Here is a 27,126-nt window from a genome sequence, read left to right as displayed (position 1 = left end):
GGTCCTGGGATCCAGAGAAAGGCTCAGGGCAGAAGGAGTGGTGGATATCAAATGTAAAGACTACATATTAGCACTCATGGAAGGGAACAATAGCTTTACTTTGGGATACATTTATAAGTTTAAATTCCTACCAGCTATCAAGACTTATGATGAAACTACAGTTATTGAGACAGTGTGTTACAAACGGAGGAAGAAAAGAAAAAGATTCATTCATATAAACAAAATAGTGAGCCTGGAAGAAGATGCAAGTAAGTATTAGAACTTGATGCATGACAGATGGGACAAAGAAGATTTTTGTGGAAAGAATGAACTATTCAATAACCAATGTTAAAATAATTGGCTATTCATACATCATACTCAAAAATCAATTCTAAATGGATGAAGAAAGACATAAATATGAAAGGAAAAATTAAGTGAAATAAATATATGAGAACAGCTTTATGTCTTCAAAATAGGGATGGATTTCTAAAACGAGACAAAAAACAAATCTCATACAAATCAATTAAAAAGACAATCATTAGAAAAATAGGCAATAAACATGAAAGATAATTCTCAAAAAAGGAAACATAAATGACAACTATCTAAAAATATGATCTACTTCAGCAATAGCTGAGAAATCAAACTGAGATCATAAAATACCTTTGTATGTCTGTTAGATTGGCAAAATATATTGAAAAATGCCAAATGCTGGTGATGTGGATCAATGAGGATTCTAATAAATTTCTGAGGGGAGTAGAAACTGATACAATCACTTTGGCAAAAACTTGGCACCATCTCCTAAAGCTGAATATTTGCAACAATCCTATTCCCGCAACTATTGTAAGAAGCTCTTACCATGTATACCATGGGACATATGCACACGTGTCCATTCTACTAATAGCAAACAACTGGGACCCACTCAGTGTCCTTCCACAGGGGAAGTGATGAATGCATAGTGTTATGTTCACAGATAGAATGTTCCACAGCCATGAGAATGAATGGATTACAACAATACACAACAACATGGATTAATTTTAGGAAAATAAGTAGTAAATGATTATGCAACATGCCACCTATAAAGCTAAAGAAAAAGCATAAAACTAAACAATATTGTATATAGGCATATGTGCCTATGTGATTAAACTATAAAAAAACAACAACAAAGGAACAAAAAGTATAAAATTCAAAATGGTAGTTCCCTTTGCTGGAGAAGCACACAGGTAGATGCCAAGGACTGGTGATATTCTAGAGTTCCAAGTGTTCATTTTATTATTATGCATTATAATCTAAAGAATACTTACTCTATTGTAGTATCCATTATTTTTCCAAATATTTATTTTTTTATTTGAGAGAGAGAAAGCATGAGCATATGAGTGGGTGGAAGAGGCAGGGGGAGAAGCAGACTTCCTGCTGAGCAGGAACCCAAAGCCAGGCTCGATCCCAGGATACTGAGAGCATGACTTGAGCCAAAGGCAGATGTTTAACTGACTGAGCCACCCAGGCACCCCTATTGTATCCATTATTGCATTAAAAGATACTAGAGGGATATTAAAGAAAGCAAGGTGGAAGAATCTTCCCCCACAAGATATCAAGATCTGTCTTAAAGGTGGAGTGATAAAATGCAGAAAAACAGACTAAGGGAGCAGAAGAGTTCACAAAAAGAACCACATATATGGAAAACTGACATATGACAAATCAGTAGGAAAAAGGATAAAAGCCTGATAAATGGTACTAGGAAAATTGCTTATCCATAAAGAATGATGATTTATTATACAACCATTCACCAATGGGAATTTAAAAAATCTAAATCTAAAAAACAGAACTCTAGAACTATTAGAAAATGGAAGAGACTATATCTTTATAACTTTGGGGAAGGTAAGTATAGTCAACCCTCATTATTTATAAATACCACATCTACAAATTCATGTACTTGCTAAAATTTATTTATGACCCCCCCACACCCAAATCACCCACTGTAGTTTTCTGGTCATTTGAGGACATGCATATAGCGGCAAAAAAAATTCAAGATGCCTGATGTGCATGTTTCCCAGCTGAAGATGAACAAGGGCATGTTCTGCCTTCTTGTTTCAGCTCTCAAAACTGTAAACAAGTATCCTATTAATGACCTACTTAGTGCCACATTTTTTGTTTGTGCTTTTTGTGGGCAATTTCGCTATTTAGAATGGCTCCCAAGTCTGGTGCTAGAGTGCTGTCTGCTGTTTCTTAAAGTTCAGGAAGGCTGTGATGTGTCTTATGCAGAAGATACGAGTGCTAGATGAGCTTCAATAAGACATGACATCTGGTGCTGTTAGCCTTGAGTTCAAGGTCAGTGAATCCAATAAATATTAAATAGAATCCATAATATTATATTAAATAGAAAGACACATACAGCAAGGTTCTGTGTTGATGGGTTGATGAAAATTTTGTGACCAGAGACTCACAGAAACCTAACCCTGTATTTCCTCTAGGAGCAATGGTTCAGTATTCGCTCATTGAATGTCTGCAATGACTTTATAGAATATCAGTACTGCGAATAATGAGAATCAACTGTATTTGCTACACAAGACACCTGCCAATGCCCTGGAGGGACTGGGACCCCAGGAGGATAGGACGGAGTTGCCCCAGGCCTCACCTATAGCTGTGAGCATAAAGAGAGTACAGAGGGACCACCACAGTGAAGGGGGCACCTGACCTGCACGTGGAGTGAAACTCTGAAGGAGATCAAACTCAATGTCAAGAGCTAAAGGTCAACAGAGGTGCAAGAAACTGCCCAAGCATGTCATTTCAGAAAGGAGCATCCACGAGGCTGGACACAGTGATGGCTGCCGACCCCCGAGCTCTCAAGTCACATGGGGGAGCTCTGTAAGGCATGGGACCCAATGCCCTTGAAGGTGGCACAAGGGGCGGCTTGGAGGGGGTGAGACAGAATGTCTCAAGTAAAATGACAGTGCGCCATGAGGTGTTTTCTTTGTTTTCATGTAAAATGGTTTGCAAGGGAAATCTCAGAAAAGAAAAAGACCAACAACACTGTGGCTTCTGACATTACATGGTGTACTCATTGGAAAGCCACTTAGAGTCTTCTTCTGTGTGAAACCACTCTTGTCAATTATGAGCCTGACTGTGAAGGTCTGGAAGCCAATACTGACCCAGTGTAAGAAAGGCCCCTGGCGCGGAGCTGCCGGGCACATGTTGCTTAACCTTGATTGACTTCAATTACTGTGTCTCATCTCCTACGGCAAAATAATTCTCCAAGGAGACAAAGAGCAGTGGAGGGTTTTTGCTCACGAAATTACCCTTAATGGACCTCTTTTGCTTCGGAACTGAAGACCAATTAGATTAGAGCCTGCTTAAAAGAAAATCTTTTAGGAATCAATTAGTTGGCCCTATGCATCCACACAGTCACAAGGGCAGGGACCAATGTGGACTTTAGGAATTAGATCAAAATGGCAAATTGTGACTCCATCATTATTTATTGATTTAGCTTTGATTATGAAGGACAGTAACTGATTGAGCTACTTCCCTGGGCAAGCGCCAGACTAATGTAGTATCCTCTTGGTATCTCTCTTGTTAAATTCCATGGACAGTGGCTCCACAGCCACCTGGAGGGTGTGGGTCTAGCTGAAGGGGGAGGTCAGCAAGTGGGGAGATTTGGTCACATAAGGACCCAGACTACAGTACTTGTTCAGACACCCACACCCTTGAAGAAGGGCAGTGAGGTCACAACTGGTACAGGCCAATGGGGAAGAAGAGAGAAAAGAAGTAGGGCCCCATGACCAAGGCATGGACAAGCAGAGTCTGTTGGGGGAGAAGGAAAATGGAGTGTGGAGAGGATCATAGGAACAGAGGCCCTCTTGCCTTTCTACAATGGCCTTTATTCTTGTTTAATCAAAATGCCATCTGTGTGGCTGGTGAAGCCCAAATCCTAGCGGCATTCTTGATGTCACTTGTCCCGAATACCTCATGTCCAAACCTGCCATGGTAGCTGTCAATACAGCCACCGAGGTCCCCAGAAATCTGTTCTCTGCTTGTCTTTCAGAAGACCCTTCATCCTAAGACTGGTGTATGGTGGGCGGTGGGGGGTCTCCTGATTCCAGGATCTATTCCCGCTAACTGCTGTGCCCCCTCCAAGAGTTTCCAGGGTACCTGCTTCTGGTCCCTTCCAGCTTAAAATCTATGAAGGATGCTTGCAGCAGCTGGACAAAATCTATGCCTGTGGTCTGTCCCTCTCTCCATCCCCCTTCACCACCATGAGTGAGCTCTCCACCTCACGAGATCTCCACCAGCCAGCTCCTAGGTAGCCATGACCAAAATAAGCAAGTTAGTATCTGTTAACATTATGAAGCATTCCCAGGATTGAACACTTAGACGAATCACCTGTATTTATGCTACTTCCTAACGTTAATTAAATTTTTAGTTGCTTTATTTTTTTAAAGACTTTCTTTATTTGACAGAGAGAGAGTGAGAGCAAGAGAGGGAACACAAGCAGGGAGAGTGGGAGAAGTAGAAGCAGGCTTCCCGAAACAGGAAGCCAGATATGGGGCTCAATCCCAGGACTGTGGGATCATGACCCAAGCCGAAGGCAGACACTCCACACCTGAGCCACGCAGGTGCCCATATAGTTGCTTTAAAATGTTTTAGAATCTCTTACTTAGCAAGTACAGAAGCAATTTATTTTAACGATTCAAAAGTGAAATCTCTATAGTTAAAATTAATCTCTTCATAGCTGAAAAAGAAAGAAAGAATGAAAGAAAGAAAGAAAAGAAAAGAAAAAAGGAAGGAAGGAGGGAAGGAAGGAAGGAAGGAAGGAAGAGGGAGGCAGGGAGGGAAGAAAGGAGGGGAGGGAGGAAGTTAGTTTCATTCATTTAGGTGAATGGAGAGATATTGAGGATTCAGAAAATATAGCAGACTTTATTTCAGGCATTACTTTAAAAGGAAAATAGGATAATCATAACCCTCAAAGATTTGTAAATGAGGGCTTGTTAAGATTGTAATTTCCTGAATAAAGACATCTACAGATATGACTTGGTTATTAGCACTGCCCCTGAGTTTTGGGATGTGACCTCACTCACTAGAAGAATCCCACGAGTCACTCACATGTGTCAATCTGGATTTCATGAGGATGACACATCCTGTATCAAAATGACAATTTACTCCTTGCACGACAGGAGAATGGAGCTGCAAGGTAACATCACTGATATTTTATTCAGCTGGTAAGGAAGGGACAAACTGCCTTCCCCAGGGGTCTATCAAAACCAGAATCACCTCACACCCGGAGCCCTAAAGCTTTGCTTGGAAAGCGAGAACTTTTCTTCACAGACTAGTTCGGAAGGAGAACACACAACACACTAAAGCCTTTCACTTGGGCTGCTTGGTAAAGGGAACTCATGCAACACAAAATATTCTGTTCAGAGGGTATTATTTCATGTGTGAACCATGAATTTGTGGTTTATCAATTTTCACAGAATTTTTTTTTAAAGGCACTCAACTTAAATTAGAATGCGCATCACTTAGTTCTTGGTAATTTAGAAAGTACTGGTTTGTGGTGTGCCTGGATGGCTCAGGGGTCAAGTGTCCCACTCTTGACTTTGGCTCAGGTCATGATCTTGACGTCGTGAGATCAAGCCCCACGTCAGGCTTTATGCTGGGCATGGAGCCTGCTTGAGATTCTCTCCCTTCCTCTGCTCTTCCCTCTTCAAATAAATAAATAAATCTTAAAAAAAAAAAAAAAAAGCAATTGGTTTCTTGTTGAAGCTTGTTTTGAGCATGCATGTTCACTGTCCTGTGGCTAAGCCATGGTCCTGGGTAGCAGGTCTACTTGTCCCCTGAAGATGGTAGTGAGAGCCAGGTGTCTGGAGCTAACTGCCTGACCAGCAGGGATCCTTTAGGGTCTGCGTGACCTTGGGAGGTTGTTTCATGTCACTGTGCTTCAATGTGCTCATCTGTAAAATGGGAAAAATGATACTCACACCTCACAGGCTGTCGTGAAGGGTAAGTGAGTACATAAATGCTCAGTACTGAGAACAATGCCTGGCACACAGCAAGGTTCAGTCAACACTGGCTATGATTTTCACATGTGACTGGTCACCTGAGTGCCTCCATTTGATTAAAACCACAAGCACCAGGGGTGCCTGGGTGGCTCAGTGGGTTAAGCCTCTGCCTTCGGCTCAGGTCATGATCCCACCATCATGGGATCGAGCCCCATATCAGGCTCCCTGCTTGGCGGGAAGCCTGCTTCTCCCTCTCTCACTCCCCCTGCTTGTATTCCCTCTCTCGCTGTGACTCTCTCTGTCAAATAAATAAATAAAACTTAAAACAAACAAACAAAAAAACAACAATGTACAAGCACCAGAGGATAAATTCACCAAAGGACTTTACAGCCTAGTCCATAAACACTTTAGAAAAGTAGTACCAAAAATTATTAGACGGCCACCCAAGAAGATACTTCTGCATTCTAAACCGATCCTATACTGTAGCTCTTTTTGTTCAATCGATGGGAAAGAAAAGTCCACTTTTCATTGTTCTGCTATTTTTCTGTGTCCTGAAAGTTCCATCCCATGGCGGCTGCTTTGTCACCCCACCTCCTCCAGCCCTCAGCCTCGAGGTTAAGTGTGAAAGAAAGCCCTTTGATTAGAGCCCAGGCAGATCAAGATGACGTTAAAAGGAATGGAGAGACTCGTGGGAAATACTGAATAACACGCAGAAGTAATTTAAATGATCTCATTAGCCTTTGCCTCTTGTGTACTTGGAGCTATTTATAATCAGAAGTAACATTTCTGATCTGTACTTACCTGATACTCTGACATTTCTTTAAAGGTGTAGGCATGCCACTTTTCCTATCTGGCCAGACTAGATACTTTTCCTTAAATCCCAGAAGCATGTTTGGATTAGAACCCAGAATCACGTCCTAATTCTGGAGGAGGAAGAGGACTCCATCAAGACGGGAATGGCCAGGGCACCAAGAGCAGCTGGGAGTATAGGTGGACAAAGCCACGTGCCATGGAGGTTTTAACACACCTGTCTTGGCATGTCCAGCAGGCAATTAGTCAGTGAGGGAGGACAGAGAAGAGCCAAACAGACCAGATCTAATACACCTGCTAGAACCTTGTTCCCAACATGATAGCTGGGACTCTTACAAAGAGTCACCACAAACTTGGGCACAAAGTCAAGTTCAACCAACGGACACCAAAGGCACAGGCTCGTTGGCTACCTGACTACAGTGCCAATGTACACTGCTATTGTTACATTTGCTATTGATTTCAGAAGAGAAGCAAGAAAACCCTCCGTATGTCTGCACAATTCAAAATACACTGCTAAGTAACGCAGGGATTGAAAAAGAAATCATAATGAAATCAGAGCACCCTGGGAACGGGGGAAAAAAAAAAAAGGCCGAAACATCAGAATTTGGAGTGTGCAGGTAGAGACATCCAAACCTTACATCCTTATAGGAGAAAAGAAGACTGAAATTTATAACAAAGCACACAACCTGGGAAGGGAACAAAAGGGAAAGGAATTTGGAAGGAAAGAATCAATGAGAGCAGAAATGATGGTGACGCGAAAAAACAACAATAGGATCAATAAAACTAAAGCTTGTTCTTTGAAAAATAAAAAATAAAATGGGTAAGTCTCTGACAAGGCTGAATAACAAAAGAAAGAAAAGGAACAAATTACAAACACCAAAGATATAATTATGGGCACAGTACACATGTGTCAATTACTTGAAAATGTGAACAGAATGGACAATTCTTCCAGAAAAATAAAATATACTGACTATCTCAGGAAGAAGGAGGAAGATGATATGAGTAATAATGACAAATGCTTAATAAAATATAAGCAAAGTGGATTTGCATAATCACATAAGAGATTGTGATTGGGTTTTATCCCAGAAATATAAGAATTCACTAATGTAATTCACTATATCAACAGAATGAAGTTATATATGTAACTACATATATATTCACATATATGTCTATCGAATACATTAAATATATTAAAGAGTTTTAAGTCTTAGTCTTAAGAGTCTTAAGTCTTGTGTCTGAGCATTATATTGTACTGAGATAAATATGCATGTATGTGTTTGTTTATTCAAATGTGTGTGTGTGTATATAAAAACACACACATACATATTTATTTCTAGAGATGTAGCACTTGATAACTACTTTAACTTTAACTGGCAAACACTATTTAATACCAGAAAATTTCAGCAAACATTACTAAATATATGCTTAACTATTGAATATATTTCCTCTAAAATCAGGAAGAGACAAGGATGCCTACTGCTTTAATCTCCCCTCAATAATGTACTAGAACCATTACAGCAGTAAGAGAAAGGATGAGAATCACAAGATAATTTCAATACATGCAGAAAAAGCATTTGACAAAGTACAACATGTATTCATGATAAAAGCCCTCACCAAAGTAGATATACGGAGAACATATCTCAACATAACAAAAGCCGTATATGAAAAACGCACAGGTAATATTATCCTCAGTAGGGAGAAACTGAGAGCTTTTCCCCTAAGGTCAGGAACAAGATAAGGATATCCACGGTCACCACTTTTATTCAACATAGTACTGGAAGTCCTAGCTGCTGTAATTAGACAAGAAAAAGAAATGAAAGGCATCCAAATCAGTAAGGAAGAAAGTAGAATTTTCACTGTTTGGACATGATACTCTATACAGAAAACCCAGAGGTGCCTGAGTGGCTCAGTCAGTTAAGTGTCTGGCTTCAGCTCAGCTCATGATTTCAGGGTCCTGGGACTGAATCCCCTGTTGGGTTCTCTGCTCAGTGGAGAGTCTGTCTCTCTGTCTGTCCCTCCCTCCTGTTCATGTGCTCACTCTCTCTCTCTCTCAAATAAATAAATAAAATATTAAAGAAAAAAGAAAACCCAAAATCCTCCACCAAAAATCTGCTAGAACTGATAAAAATTCAGTCAAGTCACAGGATCCAAAATCAATGCGCAGAAATCTGTTGCATTTCTATACATCAGTAATAAAACATCAGAAAGAGAAGTTAGGAAAACAACCCCATTTAAAATTGCACTAAAGATAATAAGATACCTAGGAATAAACCTAACCGAAGAGGTGAAAGATTTGTACTCTGGAAACTATGAAAACACTGATGAAAGAAATTGAAGGTGACACAAAGAAATGGAAAGATACTTCATGCTCATGTATTAGAAGAACAAATATTGTTAAAATGTCTATACTACCCAAAGCAATCTACACATTTCATGCAATCCCTATCAAAATACCAACAGCATTGTCACAGAACTAGGAAATCACAGAAGTAGGGAAAAAATTCCAAAATTTGCATGGAAGAACAAAAGACCCCCAAGTAGTCAAAGCAATCTTGAAAAAGGAAAAGCAAGGCTGGAGGCATCCCAATTCCAGACTTCAAGTTATATTACAAAGCTGTAGTGATAAAAAAACAGTATTGTACTGGCATAAAAATAGACACATAGACCAATAGAACAGAATAGAAAATAAATATAAATATATATAAATAGAAATAAAGAGAAATAAATAGAAATAAACTGACAATTATATGGTCAATTAATTTTTAGCAAAGCAGGAAAGAATATCCAATGGGAACAAAATCTCTCCAACAAATGGTGCTGGGAAAACTGAACGGCAACATGCAGAAGAATGAAATCAGACCACTTCCTTACACCACACACAAAAATAAACTCAAAATGGACTAAAGATCTAAATGTGAGACGTGAAACCATAAAACATCCTAGAAGAGAACACAGACAGTAATGTCTCTGACATCAGCCATCCTAGAAGAGAACACAGGCAGTAATGTCTCTGACATCAGCCGTAGCAATATTTTTCTAGATATGTCACCTTCTGAGGCAAGGGAAACAAAAGCAAAAATGAACTATTTGGACTACATCAAAATAAAAATCTTCTGCATAGCAAAGGAAACAGTCAACAAAGTTAAAATAAAACTGACTGAATGGGAGAAGACATTTGCAAATGACATATCTGATAAAGGGTTAGTATCCAAAATATATAAAGAACTTATAAAACTCAATGCCCAATAAACAAATAATCCAAATAAAAAATGGAAGGAAGACATGAATAGACATTTTTCCAAGGAAGACATCCAGTTGGCCAAGAGACATGTGAAAAGATGCTCATTGTCACTCGGAAATGCAAATCAAAACTACAATGAGATATTACCTCACACCTGTCAGAATGACTAAAATAAAAAACACAAGAAACAACAGGTGTTGGCCAGGATGTGGAGAAAAGAGAAGCCTCTTACACTGTTGGTGGGAATACAAACTGGTACAGCCACTCTGGAAAGCAGTATGGAGTTTTCTGGAAAAGTTAAAAACAGAACGACCCCCTGATCAAAATCACACTACTGGGTATTTACCCAAAGAATACAAAAACATTAATTCAAAGGGATACATGTGCCCTTATATTTATAGCAGCATTTCTTACAATAGCCAAGATAAAGCAGCCAAGTGTCCCTCAGATGATGAATGGATATAGAAGATGTGGTTTTATATACAACAGAATACTGCTAAGTCGTCAAAAAGAATGAAATACACAGCAGAAGGATAAATAAATGAAGATATATATTTAAAATGACAATTCTCACCAAATTAACCTAAAAATGCAACGCAGTTATGAGCAATGTTTTTTTGTGCAGGTGGTGAGTGAGGAGGGAAGGGGAAAGGGAGGAGGCAAAGGACCCAAAAGAGCCAAGACAACTTTGAAGAACAAAGTTGGGAGCTTATCCTACCAAACACAAGGCTAATAAAGAACTAGCATTTAATACGATGTGGTACAGACAAAGCATCAAGCCATATGCCAATGACAAAGAAAAGAAACCTCAGGAATAGAAGTCTTCAAATACAGAAACTTGATACACGACCATACAAACAAATGGCCCCAGACCGGTTCTGTTCTAACCAATGTTTCTATGTAAAAAATAAAATAAAATTGGATCTATAGCACATACCAAGTGCATAATTAAACCCCATGTGGATTCATGAACTAAATGTGAAAAGCCAAAGACTTCAAACTTACAGGAAAAAAAAAATAACACAGGGTATTTATATGACCTCCAGAGAGGAAAACAGTGCTTAAATGCAACACGAAAAAGGACACATCATTCTGGGAAAGAATTTGAACTGCATTAAAACTGCAAACTTCTCTCTGACAAATGCTACCCAAAACATAACAAAACGACCAGTCACAGACTGCACGCAAGAGGTTTATGGCTAAAGGGGTCATTTAGAACGAAGAACAAATTGCCCAACAGGCGAACACACAAAACAGGCAGTTTGCTGGTGAGAAACCCAAAGAGGCAATCATCATATGAAAAGTCTGAACCTCAAGGATTTTCGGCACCCACGCGAATGGAGCAAGGGCACCCCTCCCGTCAGCAGTAAGAGCGGGCAGGTGCAATTTCTTTGTAGAGAAATAGGAGATGTCCTCTAAAAGTGCAGACACCCCCCCCCCTTACACCCTTGGAGTCTGCATGCATGTCAATGAGAGCACAGCTATCCCTTCAGCACCAAACTGAAAACACACTAACGTCCATGAACATGAGACAGATAAGCGAGGTGCAGAAGTTTAAAAGACAGAAGTAGAACTACCCATACCCACGATCCACATGGATAAACATCACGATGGTGGGTGAAGACAGAAGATGGCTTATGGTACTGCTTCTGTCAAATTTTAAGGAAAACCTTAGCCCCGTATGAGAACATATATGGGACCAGCAAAATTCACTAATCTCAGGATAATGGCTGGCCCTGGGCACCTTCTCATTTCAGACAGACAGAGGGGGAGACCATGGCTGGGAGTTCAGCTGAGTTTATAATAATATATAATAACATATTTCTTATTAAAAATATTGGAAGCAAATATTATAAATCTAGGAAGATTGGGCCAGTCTGGGTGGTATTTGCTACATTATTCTCAAGCTTTTTTGGTACCTTGAACTGGACTAACTTTGCAGGGTGGAGGGGCCACTCCCACATGACCATCAGATGAAGAGGACAAGGGCCTATCTAGGACATTGTTGTTTGGACAGAAATGACCCCGTGCCAGTCACTGCTCTGTCTCCACCTCCTCCCAGGTGGACCATAGCGGTGGTGGAGGAAGCCCCAGATCTGGCATTAAAGACAAAACCTGGATCCACCACCGGGTAAGAGAATGCAGCTCAGTCCCTGCACCTGCTGGAGCCATTTTCTCGTCTCTGACATGTCCACAATCAAGTCAGCCTCTCAGACCTCACTGTGCCTGGAAGAAGGGTGGAGAAAACAACATGGCGGACCTAAAGAGGCTCTTTGCCAAAGAGCGCAACAAGGACCAAATGTAAAGGAATACAATCATGCAATATTCCTCTGGTGGGTGGTTTCCTTCTCCATATGTTCTGCTCCTGAGCCAAAGGCTCTCTGTCCTGGGACCCCTCTCATCTTGCCCATCTCCACTATGGCTCCAAACGATTTCGCTCAGCCCTGCCATGATCACACTATTCCAAGTTTCTGCACCCAGTTGCCTATTCATCTCTGGATCAAATCAAATGCCCTAAACCCAGCTTCGAGTTCCTGCATCATCCCGTCTTTTGTTTCTTGGCCTTTAATCCCTTTCTTTTGTCCTAAAGACATTTAACAGTTGTACTGAGGGGCAACTGATGTACGACACAGCACACATATTTTAAACATACAGTTTGCTGAGTTCTGATACACATACACACCCGTGGAGCCAGAACGATGATCAAGACAGTGAATTTATCTCCTGACCTCAAAAGCTGCCTCTGGCCCCTTCGTGGTAAGTACTTCCGTGCTTTCATGTTCCCTTCTGTCATTCCTTTTCATTCGTTCTAATGGTCTCATCATTGGGTTAAACTGAAACATTTCCCATACTGCATATTTCCCTGCCCATACTCACCTCCTCCCAGCATCCCTGTATTAATTGAGAGTCCTGAAAATAACTGAAGGCTTTAGAAATAACCTCTCATCAGCAGTGGTCCCCATGCGGTCTCCTCCAGTTCCCTTGTGTAAATCCTGAGTGTTTCCACCACTCTGTTTGTCTCCAGACAAGGCAACCGCACTCCTCCCGGAGTCCCTGATTTTATTTGGACACCAGAGCAGGACGCTCTCAAGAGTGAAAATGCTGTCTATTATTACTTACACTGCGATCGTCCCAGACAAACCAGCATGTTGCTAGTCCTAGTCAGAACGCTTCCCCCCCCCAGATCTAGAAGTCCAGGCTGTGCGACCTTTGCAGACATCCTGCAGCCTGAGGGAGGAACGAAATGGGCCAATATGTCTTTGCGATGCCTTAGCTGAATGTGCCAAAGACCCTGGGTCCCAGTGTGGGGGTGGGGTGCAGAGGCATCCAGGTCCTAGAGTCTCCCTGAGAAGCTGCCTGTAATCCTGCTTACATCACAGCCACCAAAAGACCCCAAAGGCAGCATATCCCTTAGTGATGGTTCTAGACTGTCCAGGAGGCTCAGGGCAGCAAGCTAGGTGGCACCGGGGTGGGGCTGTGGAGTGGATCCTGATGCTGTATTTACAAAAGCACATTGCATCAGACCTTTAAAATGTCTGCTGTCTGTTTCAAAGAATGGGAGTGCAGCCCATGGAAATGATGGGAGTTGAAAACACTCCTTGGCATCACAACTGATTCCAAATCTGCCCCACCACACCCTCAGCTATCGGTCCTTGCTTTTCAAAATTAGGACACATTCCTAAGGTGGAGGATGGCTTCCAGTGACTTTTCAGAAGACCACACGCAGATGAGCTACAAGCTCAGTTGTAAGCAGCACCCCTCTAACCATCTTTTCTGGGATCACACCAAAAAAAATTCTGAAGCCTTCTAGACAGGTTGGGTTGATACCCTTCCTTCACGTCCCATGTGATGCAGGCTTTTCCCTACTATGATGGTTAATTTTATGTGCCAACTCGACTGGGCTCAGAGATGCCCTGAAGGCTGACAAAACAATATTTCTGGGTGTGTCTGGGAGAGCATCTCCAGAAGAGATTAGAACTTTAATCCATGGCCTGAGAAAAAGATGATCATCTTCCCAAGTGTGGGCAGGCATCACCCAATTCACTGAGAGCCTGAGTAGAACACAAAGGCGGAGGAAGGATGAATTCACTTTCTCTGCTTCCACTGGGATATCAGCGCCTCCTGCCCCTGCCTGCCTCTTGAGCTTTCAAAATCAGACCACAGCTCATGGCATCGCCAACCCAACCCCCACCGAGTCTCAGGCCTTTGGACTTGGACTGAATTGTACCGTGGGCTTTCCAGGCTCTCTGGCTGGCAGATGACAGACTGTGGGATAATATACCTCCACACCTCTGTATTTATGTCTATACTTATGTCCGTCTCTACCCTAGTGGTTCCGTGTCTCTGGAGAACTAGTCCAATCATGATTATAGGTCTTCAGTCATTTCTGTCAGGAATAAGTGGGGTATGTGTGTGGCAGCTGTGGGGTGTGTGTTTGGGATCATTCAGCAAAAGAAACCAAAATATTTGTTCTCTCTCTGCACTCCCCCAGTTTCTTAGAAGTCACCAATTCTGTCCTTAGAGCTAACCCACCCCAAGATCTGCGTGTACCTAAAATTTTATCCGTTACGCCACTCAACAAATCCATTATGCCCTCCCTTAGGACAGAGTGGAGGATTGAAAATTCTTTTATAATTTAATATTTTTATTTCCCCTCACAGTGGAAATAACACAGTGCACTGAAATTGCTGTTATACTTGTGATTTTTCCCCACCAGACCTGGTGAGAAGAGTCTGTCTTTTATTTTTGTACATCCAGGGCCCAACTCAGGCATGAAGGAAAAAAAAAGAAAAGGTGCTCAAAAAAACTTCCTGAATGAATGAATTAAAAACTCACCGATTTCAGAAACATTTAAGAGTATTGATCATGTCGTGCCCCTTCCCTGGAAGTCACAGCAAGCCAAAGATACCATTCTTCCCTCACTGAGCTTACTGTCCGGGGGCGGGTGGGGTATTTATTAATTCCTAATTAATAAATACATCACAAAAAGGCACAGTCACAATATGTGATAACTGTCACATGAAGATAAAGTACAAGGCATTGTAAGAATTTAATGCAAGGGTGACCTGGTCTAGTCTGAGAGGAAAGGGGAACACTGCAGGGTGGGGAGGAATAAGTTCACTGAAATGGGGAGAAGGAATGTTCTGGGCACAGAGAACATCATGAACCAAGATTATGGTACAGAGACCTTTCTGGGGTATCCTGGAGGCTACCAGAGGCCAGTGTGACTGCGGGAAGGGGAGAAGCAAGAATGTCACAAGCTGAGGCCAAAGAAGTGATAAGGACTCTATAATACAGGCTCAAGATTTAGGTCTCCACCCTAAAAGCAAGCGGTGACCCAATCGGTTGTGCAATTTTAACATCAGTATGGGATGGTGTGATGCAGGGGATAGAAAATGCACTGGGACCAGGGTGGAGGAGAATGTGATAGTTAATTTTGTGTGCCAACTTGGCTGACATGGTACTTGCATATGGGGCCACACATTCTGGATGTTTCTATGAGGATGCTCTTGCATGAGACTAACATTTAAGTCAGTGAACTCAGAGCATAGCAGATTGCCTTCCAAAATGTTGATGGGCCTCATCTAATCAGGTGAAAGCCAACTAAACCAAAAGACTGAGCTGCCCAGAGCAAGAAGAACTTCTTTCAGTTGATGGCCTTCAGTCTTGAACTATAACAGTGGCCCTTCCCAGGGTCTCCAGCCTTCTGGTTCCCCTGCAGATTTGGACTTGTCAGTCTTTACAGTCATGTGAGCCAATTCCTTAAGATCTCTCTCCCTCTCTGTTTATGTGGTATGTATATATAAGTAGTATATATGCGTGCGTGCGCACACGCATGTGTGTGTCCATTGCTACACACATCTTGTGAGGTCTGTTTCTTGGGTGCAACCTGACAAATACTGGGGAGATTTCAGAGTTGAGGAATGAGATGGCTAGAGGAGTGCTGAGCAGCGCAGCCGCCAGGTGAGGCTGGTGACCCCGAGCATAAGGCCTCCTGGCAAGGTCTGCTGGTCTTGTTGGTCAGGGTGCGAGTGTGAGCTGGCTGTGCTAGCCGGAGAGGTGCTAGGAAAAGACAGACAGGGTAGGAGCTCTGGGGCCCTGGTCCCTGCGTCTGTGACGCAGTGGATACAGCTCAAGGACAGGGAGAAGGATGGTATCACACAGTACAGTCTAGCTGAGACTGAACAGCAGGCCCGGTAGGGGTGAGGGATGGACAAACTGAAGGCAACAAGGCCTGGGCCAGAGAAACTGGGGAGCCCTATCAAGCCATCCTGCGGTAGCAGGGCTCAGGGAAAAGCCTGGATCATGTGGTGACCTTAGAGGGGGCCACTGGGCTGTGTGGAGAAGGTGGGTTTGGAGAAGGGGTGTTCAGAGCCAGAGATGCCAGAGCTTTCCATGAGACATCTCCCTGGAATGCCATGTTTCTGGGGAGACCAGAAAGAGAAGGCGACTGAGGGACAAAGGCTAGGGACTGGCACCACAGAACGTGCCCTGACCCCCAGAAGCGAGCAAAACCTTCCTGGGCCTGCCTTTTCCATGCTTGGCCTGTCACTGGACTGACCGCCCAGGGGGGTGTGGGTGCTGCTCTGCAGATGCCAGTCCCGAGAGACTCTGAGAGGGAACCAGTCCAGTGAGGCCATGTCCATAGGATGGGACTGCTATGAACAGATCACTGAAAATACTTGCACCTCAATATCTGAGTACCTTGGACCCTGTTCCAACTCAGCAGCAGGGGAGGAGTTACTACCCCCTTGCGTAGAACCTCTGATCTGGAGGATTATTTCAGAGGCTCTTTAGTTGAACTGAGGCTACATGGGTTTGTGTAGACATGCCACCAAACCCAGGATCACAACAGACCTCTAGAATCAGAGGGTGGCAAGGCAGGGTTTCAAGGGTATTGGAAACCAGGGGCAGACATGCCACTCAAGGCACGGTGGGCATCCCCTTCTCCACAATGAGTCCTGACAGACATAAGTTGTGTTCAGTGGCCAAGAGAACTCACTATTTCTATTTATTCCTTTACATGGGTCCCATGGTTGCTAGTATAAGTGGGAAAGCACAGAGGATCCCACCTGGCCAGAGGGACCATTAGTTTCCCTTAAGAATCCAGGGGTGAGAAGAAAGCTGTACAGAGATAGAGACATCTGTCTTACTCGGGGTAGCTGCCCACTTCTGAAAATGTCCAGGTCATGTCTAGCAGGTGTGTGTGTGTGTGTACGATGCTGCACACTGCCAGTCCAGGCTGGGAGTTTTGTCACAAAATGTTGACTATTCACTTAGGCTCAGAATCATTTTTATTTCTTTAGCATGGTGAAGAACGGGTGGAAAAACAAAGGTTAAATGATGAGTTCATCTCCTAAGTCCCTTGGTTTTAGGAAATGATCTTGCCTTTTTTTTTTTTTTTTTTAAGAGACAAAGATAAAACATCTGTAAGATAAGACAAGAAACCACATAAACTCGATAACTGATTTCTTGGGAAACTTTTATCTCCTTGTCCATTGATAATGTTTCTTTGGGTAATTTGGTTTCCTACGGCTCAATAAATTAAATCCAGATAGATGAAGCAAGAAATAGATTTTTAACTCTGTTCTGAATTAGAATTGCATCATTATAATAAAACCATCAGGACATTCCGGGATCTAGCAAAGAATTAAAGCTGGGATGGATATCATATCAGCATATGATGAAGCATATTCCTTCCCCAGTTAATCATTCTGAGTTTTGTAACCTTTTAAAAATTCTGTTAATACGGATTGGAAAATATGTCACAATCTTGTGCTGGGTTTGACTTGGCACAGGCGACCGTTCAACTACCCAAACATCTTTTATCATTTATTTGATCATTTTATCTTACAAAAGCCTAGACATTATTTTATCAGGAGAAGGGATCTGTAGACTTGCTCCTTTGGGAAAAATTGCCCACCATTGTCTATTGCTTTGTTAGAGCAGAGACTGAAATCATTGAGTTCTAGGCCCTGTTTATGGATCATTCATAATGGGATGCCCATAGCCAGGTCCCATCATCAGGGAACAGAAATGGGAATCTTGGAGAATCAGACCCTCTGAGGAGCCCTGCCCATCACTGGACTTGCTCAGGGACCAGCAAGGAACCGTCTGACCTCACTCTACCTACACAATAAGCTGCGGGACAACAGGGCGCTCCATCCCTCTGGTTCTGCCATCCTGGGATCCCACCATGGCCCGATGGAGTTCGAGATCCCCGCTATCCCCTCTGCCCTGCCCTCACCCCTTGAGGGGACAGTAGCAAACTTTAGCAGGGTGCGAGGCATTATGTTGAAGTGGCAATCAATATCCTTAAGAGAGAAGCTTGTGTGTCGCCAGGGGTTCTCTGGCTGAAGAATAGGAGAATCCAGGAGTGGGGGTGGTTGGGAAGGACAGGAAAGAGACCAAGGGAGAGGGGGCTTCTCAGGCCCCCAGGCCATGGAAAATAATCTTAGGGATGCATCATCTTTTGGATTCCAAATACATTATTCATTAGCCAGGAAACGTGTTGGTTTCTGCTTGTTTCCTCTGATGACAGACTGTGTGTGTACAGCCTTCCGGGATTAGGTGGGGAGTGGGGTGGGGGGAGGAGGGTGGCCCATTGGTAAATGAGTAGTTAGACCAATCTCATTAAGTCACTATCAGTTAACTCAAACACAACTGAAATGAAAAAAGCGTTGATTCCTAAACAAATTGCATGAGATTTTCCCAGCACAAACTAAGTTCATTAGATACAAAGTATGGATAATCCATAATTTAATATGGAAATTTAGGCATGGAGTATTACTAATCAGATAACTAGAGCCTCAGATCAGACTATTAAGATACCCAGTGAACCTGCTCTAATTGCTGACCAACAAAGAACAGGCAAGGGAAATGAATGAAAACAATATTCCCCTTTGCACCTCCTTTGGCTAAGGGTTGAGTACATCTATAAGCTATAGGAAGGGGCTCCCATGGAAATATGCTCCATTTTATAAGAACACCTCCCGTGTATGTTCTGAGAGCTTTTTTTTTTTTTTTTTAAGATTTTATTTATTTGAGATACAGAGAGGGTGTGAGCGAGAGCAGGATCTGGGGGAGCGGCAGGCAGAGGGAGAGGGAGAAGCAGGCTTCCCGATAAGCAGGGAGCCCAATGCAGGACTCGATTCCAGGATCCTGGGATCATGACCTGAGGTGAAGGCAGACGCTTAACTGACGGAGCCACCCAGCTGACCCTGTTCTGAGAGTTTTAACGCCAAGTAACACCAGGTCCCTGCCGCAGAGGTTTTGACTGCGGAGATGTCACCAGGCACAGCGTGGCTCGAATGACTTCAAGAGTAATGAGTACATTAAAAATGACTGCACCACTAATTATAAGAAAATTAGAGAATGTGGCACTTAGACCTATATGAATCTCAGAGGAAGCAGTGCCTATATTTATGAGAAGGAAGTATACATTCTTAATTACGCTGAAGCCTATTTAGATAGAGCACAGCATTTGATACAGGTTAGGAACCAGCTTTTGTGGTTTGAAGTATCCATATGCATCAGAAAAGATCTAAGAAAGACACAGACTACACTGAAAACACCACTGTAATTAACCGGCTAGAGTCATCTGTGGTGACAACTGGGAGCAAATAGAGAAGGTTCTTGTAATCCAAGGGCTAAAAGCAGAGACACAAGGGCTCACGGAATAAGCGATAGAGAAGCAGTGACTTGCAAAGAGACCTACCAAAGCTCAGGATCACGTCGAAAGCAGAGAAAAGAGATACCACTCACTGCAGAAAACGAGGTAGGAAGAGAGCCTTAAGAGAAACTTTGGAGCAAAATAAGATGGAAAAGGAAGAGTTTAAACAATGAGAGGGAAGAAAATGGTAGTTACAAAAGATGGGTAAAGGTGGTCCAAGAAAATTAATGCATCACTGGACTCCACCTCTGAAACCAATAATACACTCCATGTTCGTTAATTGAGTTTAAATTTTAAAAAATGGTCCAAGAAGTGCAGTTATCCTAAAAATAAGAGAACAGGGAAAAATTTCAGATTTCTAGTTCAAGGAAACTTTGCTGAAATAAAGCAAGATGCAAACTCACTGTGCAAAAATTTACCACAGAAAGCTTGAGAAAGGTCGATTAACATCAAGACATATCACAGTGGAGCAAACAGACTTGATAATTTTAAAAATATTATTGGCACCTGGACCAAAAGAACCCATTGCCTTGCATCAGACAGAATGGGCTAGGTTAAGGTGGTAACAAGTATCCCCAGATCTCAGTGGGTTAAAACAATAGAACTTTATTTCTCACTCATGCTACACTGTCCAATGTTGGTGAGTTATGGGGCTCTACCCGTCACAGTCACCTAGATTGATGGTGCAGTCTCCATCTACAACTTGCCAGTTACCGTGCCAGAAGGAACGAGAGCTCTGCACAATGTCTCACTACAGGAACAACTCAGGCTTGGAAGTGATACATGTAAGTTTTGCTCACACGGCCCTACACAACCACAAGGAGACTCTGGAAAGTACAACCTTACCACATAAGGGAAGTTGGAGAGCTAGAAATATTTTTAAACAGCACTAATGACCACCACATATCAAAAAGGGAGAAAACATTAGGCTGACTTTGGGTCTTTCTGTACAGCAATATAATATTGAGACAGAAAGCTAAAAAGAGCCCTGCCCCTACCATTTCAACAACCAAAACACTGAACGTTGCAAATTCACAACTTAATTTGAACCCATCAGGCAGCTGAGGTCCCAAGGCAACCAACCCACTGAAATTCAAAGGACTTGAGAATTTCCATGTTGAGAAGCATGAGCACCTGTTCACCTGGGCAGATGTTTTGGTGGAAAAAAGGTGAACAGTGTGCGGGGTCACGTAGGTAATTCAGCAGAGAGAGGAAGGAGGCTATATGGAGAGTCAGATGGCTAGGCACAGTCACAGAAATGAAGGATGTCTTTGACTGGAGCATCAGCAGGCTCAGCAGAACTGAGAGAGAGCTGATCAAGTGTCATTTATGTTGGGAATGCAAGGCTGGTTCACCATTCAAAAGCCAACCATTGTTTTCCACCACATTAGCAAACTAAAGAAGAAAAGGCAGATGAACATCTAAGTCAATGCAGAAAAAGACAAATTCAACATCCATCCATGATTTAAAAACAAAATAAAACAAAAATTCTCAGAAAACAAGGAAAAGGAGGGAACTTCTGTAACCTGATAATGAGCATCTATGGAAAACTGAGAGCTAACATTATATTTAGTCCTGAAAATCAGAAACAAGGTAAGGATGTATGCTCTCAGCACATCTATCCAACATTATACTGGAGGCTCTAGTCAGTGCAATAAGGCAGAAAGAAAGAGAAAAAGAGGGAGGAAGGGAAGAAGGGGAGAAGGGAGAGAAGGAAGAGGGAGAGAAAAAAAAAATTAAGAGGCTCCCAGACTAGAAAGGAAGGTATGTAATCATCTCTCTTTGCAATTCTCATGACTGCCTACATAAAAAACCCAAAAGAATCTACAAAAGAGCTCCAGAACTGTTGAGTTTAATAAGAGCACAGGATACATAGTCAGTAACAAAAACCAAATTTCTATATACTAGCAATGAACAAGAGACAAGTAAAACTTTGAAGCACCATTAAAATAGCACCGAAATTAAAAATAGAGCTTAGAAATTAAAAATAGAGTAGTGCAATTGCACTACTGGGCATTTACCCCAAAGATACAGATGTAGTGAAAAGAAGGGCCATCTGTACCCCAATGTTTAGAGCAGCAATGGCCACGGTCGCCAAACTGTGGAAAGAACCAAGATGTCCTTCAATGGACGAATGGATAAGGAAGATGTGGTCCATATACACTATGGATTATTATGCCTCCATCAGAAAGGACGAATACCCAACTTTTGTAGCAACATGGACGGGACTGGAGGAGATTATGCTGAGTGAAATAAGTCAAGCAGAGAGAGTCAATTATCATATGGTTTCACTTATTTGTGGAGCATAACAAATAGCATGGAGGACATGGGGAGATAGAGAGGAGAAGGGAAAGTGGAAGGGGAGGTGAACCATGAGAGATTATGGACTGTGAAAAACAATCTGAGAGTTTTGAAGGGGTAGAGGGTGGGAGGTTGGGTGAGCCAGGTGTTGGGTATTGGGGAGGGCACCTATTGCATGGAGCACTGGGTGTGGTGCATAAACAATGAATTCTGTTACACTGAAAAGAAATTTTAAAAAAATAGCACCGGCACCCATGAAAGAGTATAAGCATAAATATTATAAAATATGTTAAGGCCTATATACTGAACACGGCACAACACCGATGGGATGTAAAAAGGCCCAAGGAAATGGAGGTCTATACCATGAATATGCCAATTCTCCCCAAATTGAGATATAGAGTTAGTGCAATCCCAGTCAAAATCCCAGCAGGGTTTCTGGAGAAACTGATCACCGGATTCCAGAATCCGTGTGGAATGCAGAGAACTAGGCTAGCCAAAGCAATCTGGGAAAAGAACAAAGTTGAGCGCTGGCAGCAAACAGACTCTCATTTCAAATGTTCTCTCATCCTCCTGACCCCACATGAAATTCAGCTCCCCACCCCCTACACTGAAGGCCATTGTTCTCCCCACAGACCCTCAGCAGAGGGCCAGGCTGCTCACGTCTTGCCACTTCCAGACCATTGGCCCCCTACCTCAATCATGAATCCTCCCTCATCCGACCCTCATGCCACCAGCTCTGACTGTCCTGAACCCTATTCAAGTTTTTAAAACAAACTTATTCAGAAGTTTGGTGTAGTCTTCTGCCTTCAACTCTTACCACCATATTGGGCACTCTGAACACTCAAGGGGATGAGCCATTCAAGGAGACTCCCCAGCATTGACTTGAACTCTTTAAGTATCCTTCACTTCCTTCCATTTTAGCTAGCCCCTCCCAAGTAGCTTCCTCATCAGGACACTAGAGCAGTGGGTCAGGAGGGACCACAAGCTCACTAGCTCAACCTAGGCCTTTTTAGAGGGAGCACTGCTGTTCCAACACTGCCTTCCCAGCCATAGCCACCTCCTCTGGGGACAGTCAAAGAAATAGGTTCTGGGAGGCTCCCACAGAGTGCAGACATCAAAAAGGACCCCAAGGCCTTGGGACAGCAGGTCAAATACCACCAATCCATCAACTGAGTGAGATATAACTTAGATGTTTGACTGCCTCCATGCAGTCATTAAGCTTCCAGAACTACAAGATTCCTTGGGGACTTGTAGGCTCCCCCAGGGGGAGTGGTTGCACTGTGATTTAATTATGATTACCTATTGGCTTGTTAGGTGTTTTTAAATATGGAAAGAAAAGGGGCCCAGATTGAGACAGTGACTTGGGAGCTGTCACAATGAGATCTCAGAGTTAGTGCTGGCTGCCCCTGCCCCCATCCCAGGAAGACTATACATTGCCACGGCTGACCCTGCACATGCCCCGTGACACCGGAAGAGAGAAATCATGGTTGTATGCACCATGAGGCAGCAAGACACACCTTGCAGGTAGGATAGGCCCATGAGTGCTACAATCTGTGTTACCCAGAGCCTGCTGGATCTATCACTCTGGAAGGCTGCTGGACCGCTGAACTTGGCCCATTCCTCCCTGCAAAACGAGGCAGGTTCTAGGGTGCCGGGCCCAATCCAACCTTGTACTTTAGGTGTATTTTTTATCTCTGTACGTCATTTCCCATTTGCCACCTGGTTTCACAGTGTCCTGGACCACCAGCAAGGAGCTCACCCAGATGAAGCCGTCATGCTGGTCAGCCTTCGAAAGGACTCTCAGGGAGGACTAATCCCAGGAGCCCAATTCCAGAGGGCAATGTTTTTCCCCTTCTTCGCAGACGCCAGGGTGGATCTCTAGTCTCCAGATCCCCACATACTGTGTTCCTGATGCACATTCTCTAGAGCTCCCTACACAGTACAAATACAATTTCACCACCCACGAAGGATCCCTTTCACCTGGCTCGCATCCTCTTGGAAAGGTTTTCGCACACCTTTGTCCAGGAAAAAGAGAGAAACCAGGTTCATTGTTCATATGCATTTTTAAGCAGCCAATTTGGGTTTTGGGAGGAAAAAAACACTTGTTGGAAGAAAAAGCAAGGAACAATATAAACAACTTTCTATGTCACTTTAAAAGAAATCAGATGCTGTACACGAGAATAGACTACCGTGGGAAATTGGAAAATGTCTTTCTCCAAATATCTTTAAAAAGGCAAAATAAATACCCATCTGTTCCCCGATGGCAGAACAGCAAAAATGTTAGAAAAGCAGTAGAACGCATCACAGCCACATTTGTAAAGACCTCTTTCAACCATGCATATCCTCCTTCACATATGTCAGAGGTGGGAAAGTGGGATGGTAAAAATGGAAAAGGAGGTCCAGGAAGCAACACCTTTATAGTGAGAATCTATAATCCTATAAAACGTTCTCTGGAAAGACAGTCCCTCTTGCATTGAGCCTAACCTGAAGTGAATTAAGGACCGGGACTATATACATGAATAAAGTCTCCCGAAAATGTCTGTAAATGCATGGGATGGAATGCATGAATCAGGAGTGCCCTTGGCCGTCACCTTCAGTGTGAGCCTCACAGCGTTGCAGTCCTCCTGCAGCGGGTTCAGCTTCAGCGTCTCCCCAAGGTTGCTGCAGCCCGACGACTGGTGCTGCCTTTCGCAGCAGACACACACCTCGACACTGTCAAACTTAATCTAGACAGAGGAACACAGACAGATCTCACAATTAAAACGGCATTCTGCCCTGGGCAGGGGTACACTTGAGCTACACAATTCAGATCGTGTGAAAACGCACCCCACTTCCATTTTCCTTAAGTAATAAAGCCAAAATGATTTTTTTATGGACAAAAAAATGGAACAACAAAAAAAAAAAACACCAAAAATCCCCCCACACCCCAGTAGGAATAACTTCACGTTCCAATTTAAAAAGTGATAAATTAAAAGGAATACATGTGGAGTGATCGAAGTTATGAAGTTACAATTTTGGGCGAGCTGCAGAAGGAGATTAAAGTAAAGGAACGGAAAACTGCTCATGCTGAGGTATGCATGGAGACGTGTTCTCATGGCTCTGTGCCTTGGTTTACCAGTGCTGCTCCCTTCCTGACTCACTTCTTGGCCTACCAAACTCCTACTCATCCGTTAAGACCCAACTCCAGCGTCATCCTTGAGACCTTGTCTGGTTTTCCCTCTCTGGAGCTGCTTGCCTCTCCCCTGGGCAGCACACTCCCACCCCAGGTCTGCTTGAGACTTTTTTTTTTTTAATTTTTATGTTTTTTAAAGATTTTATTTATTTGTCACAGAAAGAGAGAGCACAAGCAGACAGAGCAGCCGGCAGAGGGAGAAACAGACTCCCCACTGAGCAAGAAGCCTGATGAGGTACTCGAACCAAAAACGCTGGGATCGTGACCTGAGCCGAAGGCAGATGCTTCACTGACTAGCCACCCAGGCGTCCCTGCTGGACACTTGTGTTGTCCAGCTGCAGTTTCTGTGTCCTGCGTGCCCCCTGAGGACAGTCACCACACGTCACCATCATAGCGTTCATAATGCAATGAGGTGTGGCATTTCAATAAATGTTGAATAAATAAAAATGTCTTGGAAAATTGCAAACCATGGGAAGAAAAAAAAAAGGCAATTTGAGGGTTTTAAAAAGCCTGGAGCTCGGCAGGAGACCCTCAGAGCACACAGGCCGTCCTCCCCCGGCAGCCTGACGTGGGACGGCTCAGCCCAGGCTGCAGAGATGAGCAATACTGCATTCTTCCATTCACTGGGTCCTGCACACCCCCCACCCCTCACTTCCTCCTTCCCACTCCTAGTCGAGCCCTCCTCTGCACCTAATTGTTATCGCAATCACACCCAACTGCTCACAAACACAGACGTCCAGAAAGAAAAAGGAACAGCCACAGGGCAAGGGTATTGTCCACAGCCAAATTTTCATCTATTTTCAACCTCCGGATAGTTTGTCCCTTACTTGATGCTTCAATTTTTGCTCTTTTAATTTGATCTTCTAACGTAATGAGTGACGGGCTGGTAGAAGAGCATGGAGGTCTGGAGGTCAGCAGCAGAAGAGCCGTACCTGCATAAACTACCACCCTGGGCCTCCGGTAACCCAACCGACGGCAGGGGGCCTATAAAAGTCACCTTTGCCTCTCGTGCTTTTAGTGATGTCTCCAGACTCCAGAGCTGGAGTCCACGCTGAGCACGGAGTGCAGCCCGCGAGCCCTAACAACACACTCGTAACAACAAACACCTCTCAGAGAAGGTACAGCCGGCACCTACTCTGGGTGTCTGCAGGGCCAGGCTGCTGGGTACAAGCCCTCCCACGACTCCCCTGCTTTGCGCAAGGCAGCCTGTCCTGCCGAGGCACAGAACACACAGAACTCTGGGCGCCAAGTGGGGACAGCTGGGTCTGGACCCCTGAATCCCGCACACCCAGATGTGTGCTCCGGACAAGGCCCCTTCCCGCCAGCTGGTCAGGGCTGTGAGGTGGCTGCAGGGACACTGTCCCATAACACACCCCTCGGACTGCAGGTTCTTCTCCAACTAGAGATGCCACGAAATGAAGAAGGGGCGCCTGGGTGGCTCAGTCGGGTAAGCATGTCTTCCTCTCAGGTCATTATCCCAGAGTCCCGGGATTGAGCCCTGCAATGGGCTCCCTGCTCAATGGGGAAGCTGTTTCTCCCTCTGACCGTTCCCCCTCTTGTGTGCTCTCTCTCTCTCAAAATAAATAATAAATCAAATAAAAAAAAAAAAGGAATGAATAAGTATATTTGGAAAGTACAACAGTCATTCCTCTTGCCTGGGAAAGTGTTTTGTGTTTGTCTTAGCCTATTGAGAGTGATGCTACTGGCAAGGAGAGGCTGGGGGCATTCACCTGCGCCCCTGTTACCTGTGATGAGTCCCCAGAGACATGACCCTGAATGGAGCTAATGATGTGGCTAGACCAGCCCTTATGGTTCTTAAAACAACTATAATATGATCCTCAGCAATACTCATCAGGGAATTTTGATAGAATAAAGCCTATCAGTCAAAGTTCCCGGAGGGTACCCCGTATACCCAGGGCCGCTTAGGGATGCCACAATGGGGTGGCGGATCAGGGGAGAGGCC

At 43.5% G+C, this 27,126-nt stretch overlaps 1 protein-coding gene across 3 annotated transcripts in view; it reads right to left on the bottom strand.

The window, feature by feature from the left end:
- FAM189A1 (family with sequence similarity 189 member A1) overlaps positions 1-27,126 on the bottom strand; it is a 480,984-nt gene that overhangs the window by 44,433 nt on the left and 409,425 nt on the right. For 2 of the 3 annotated variants that reach the window (XM_032342237.1, XM_032342239.1), the window contains exon 4: positions 24,583-24,717. The exons of the other annotated variant lie outside the window; for it this stretch is intronic. In XM_032342237.1, coding sequence (XP_032198128.1) covers positions 24,583-24,717 — 135 coding nt within the window. The remainder of the gene's footprint in view (positions 1-24,582; positions 24,718-27,126) is intronic. 3 annotated transcript variants of the gene reach the window in all.

Source organism: Mustela erminea, chromosome 5, assembly GCF_009829155.1.
Source record: "Mustela erminea isolate mMusErm1 chromosome 5, mMusErm1.Pri, whole genome shotgun sequence".
NCBI classification, from domain to species: Eukaryota; Metazoa; Chordata; class Mammalia; order Carnivora; family Mustelidae; genus Mustela; species Mustela erminea.
The sequence above is the reverse complement of the archived record's forward strand: the minus strand, read 5'-3'. Positions and strand labels throughout refer to the sequence as shown.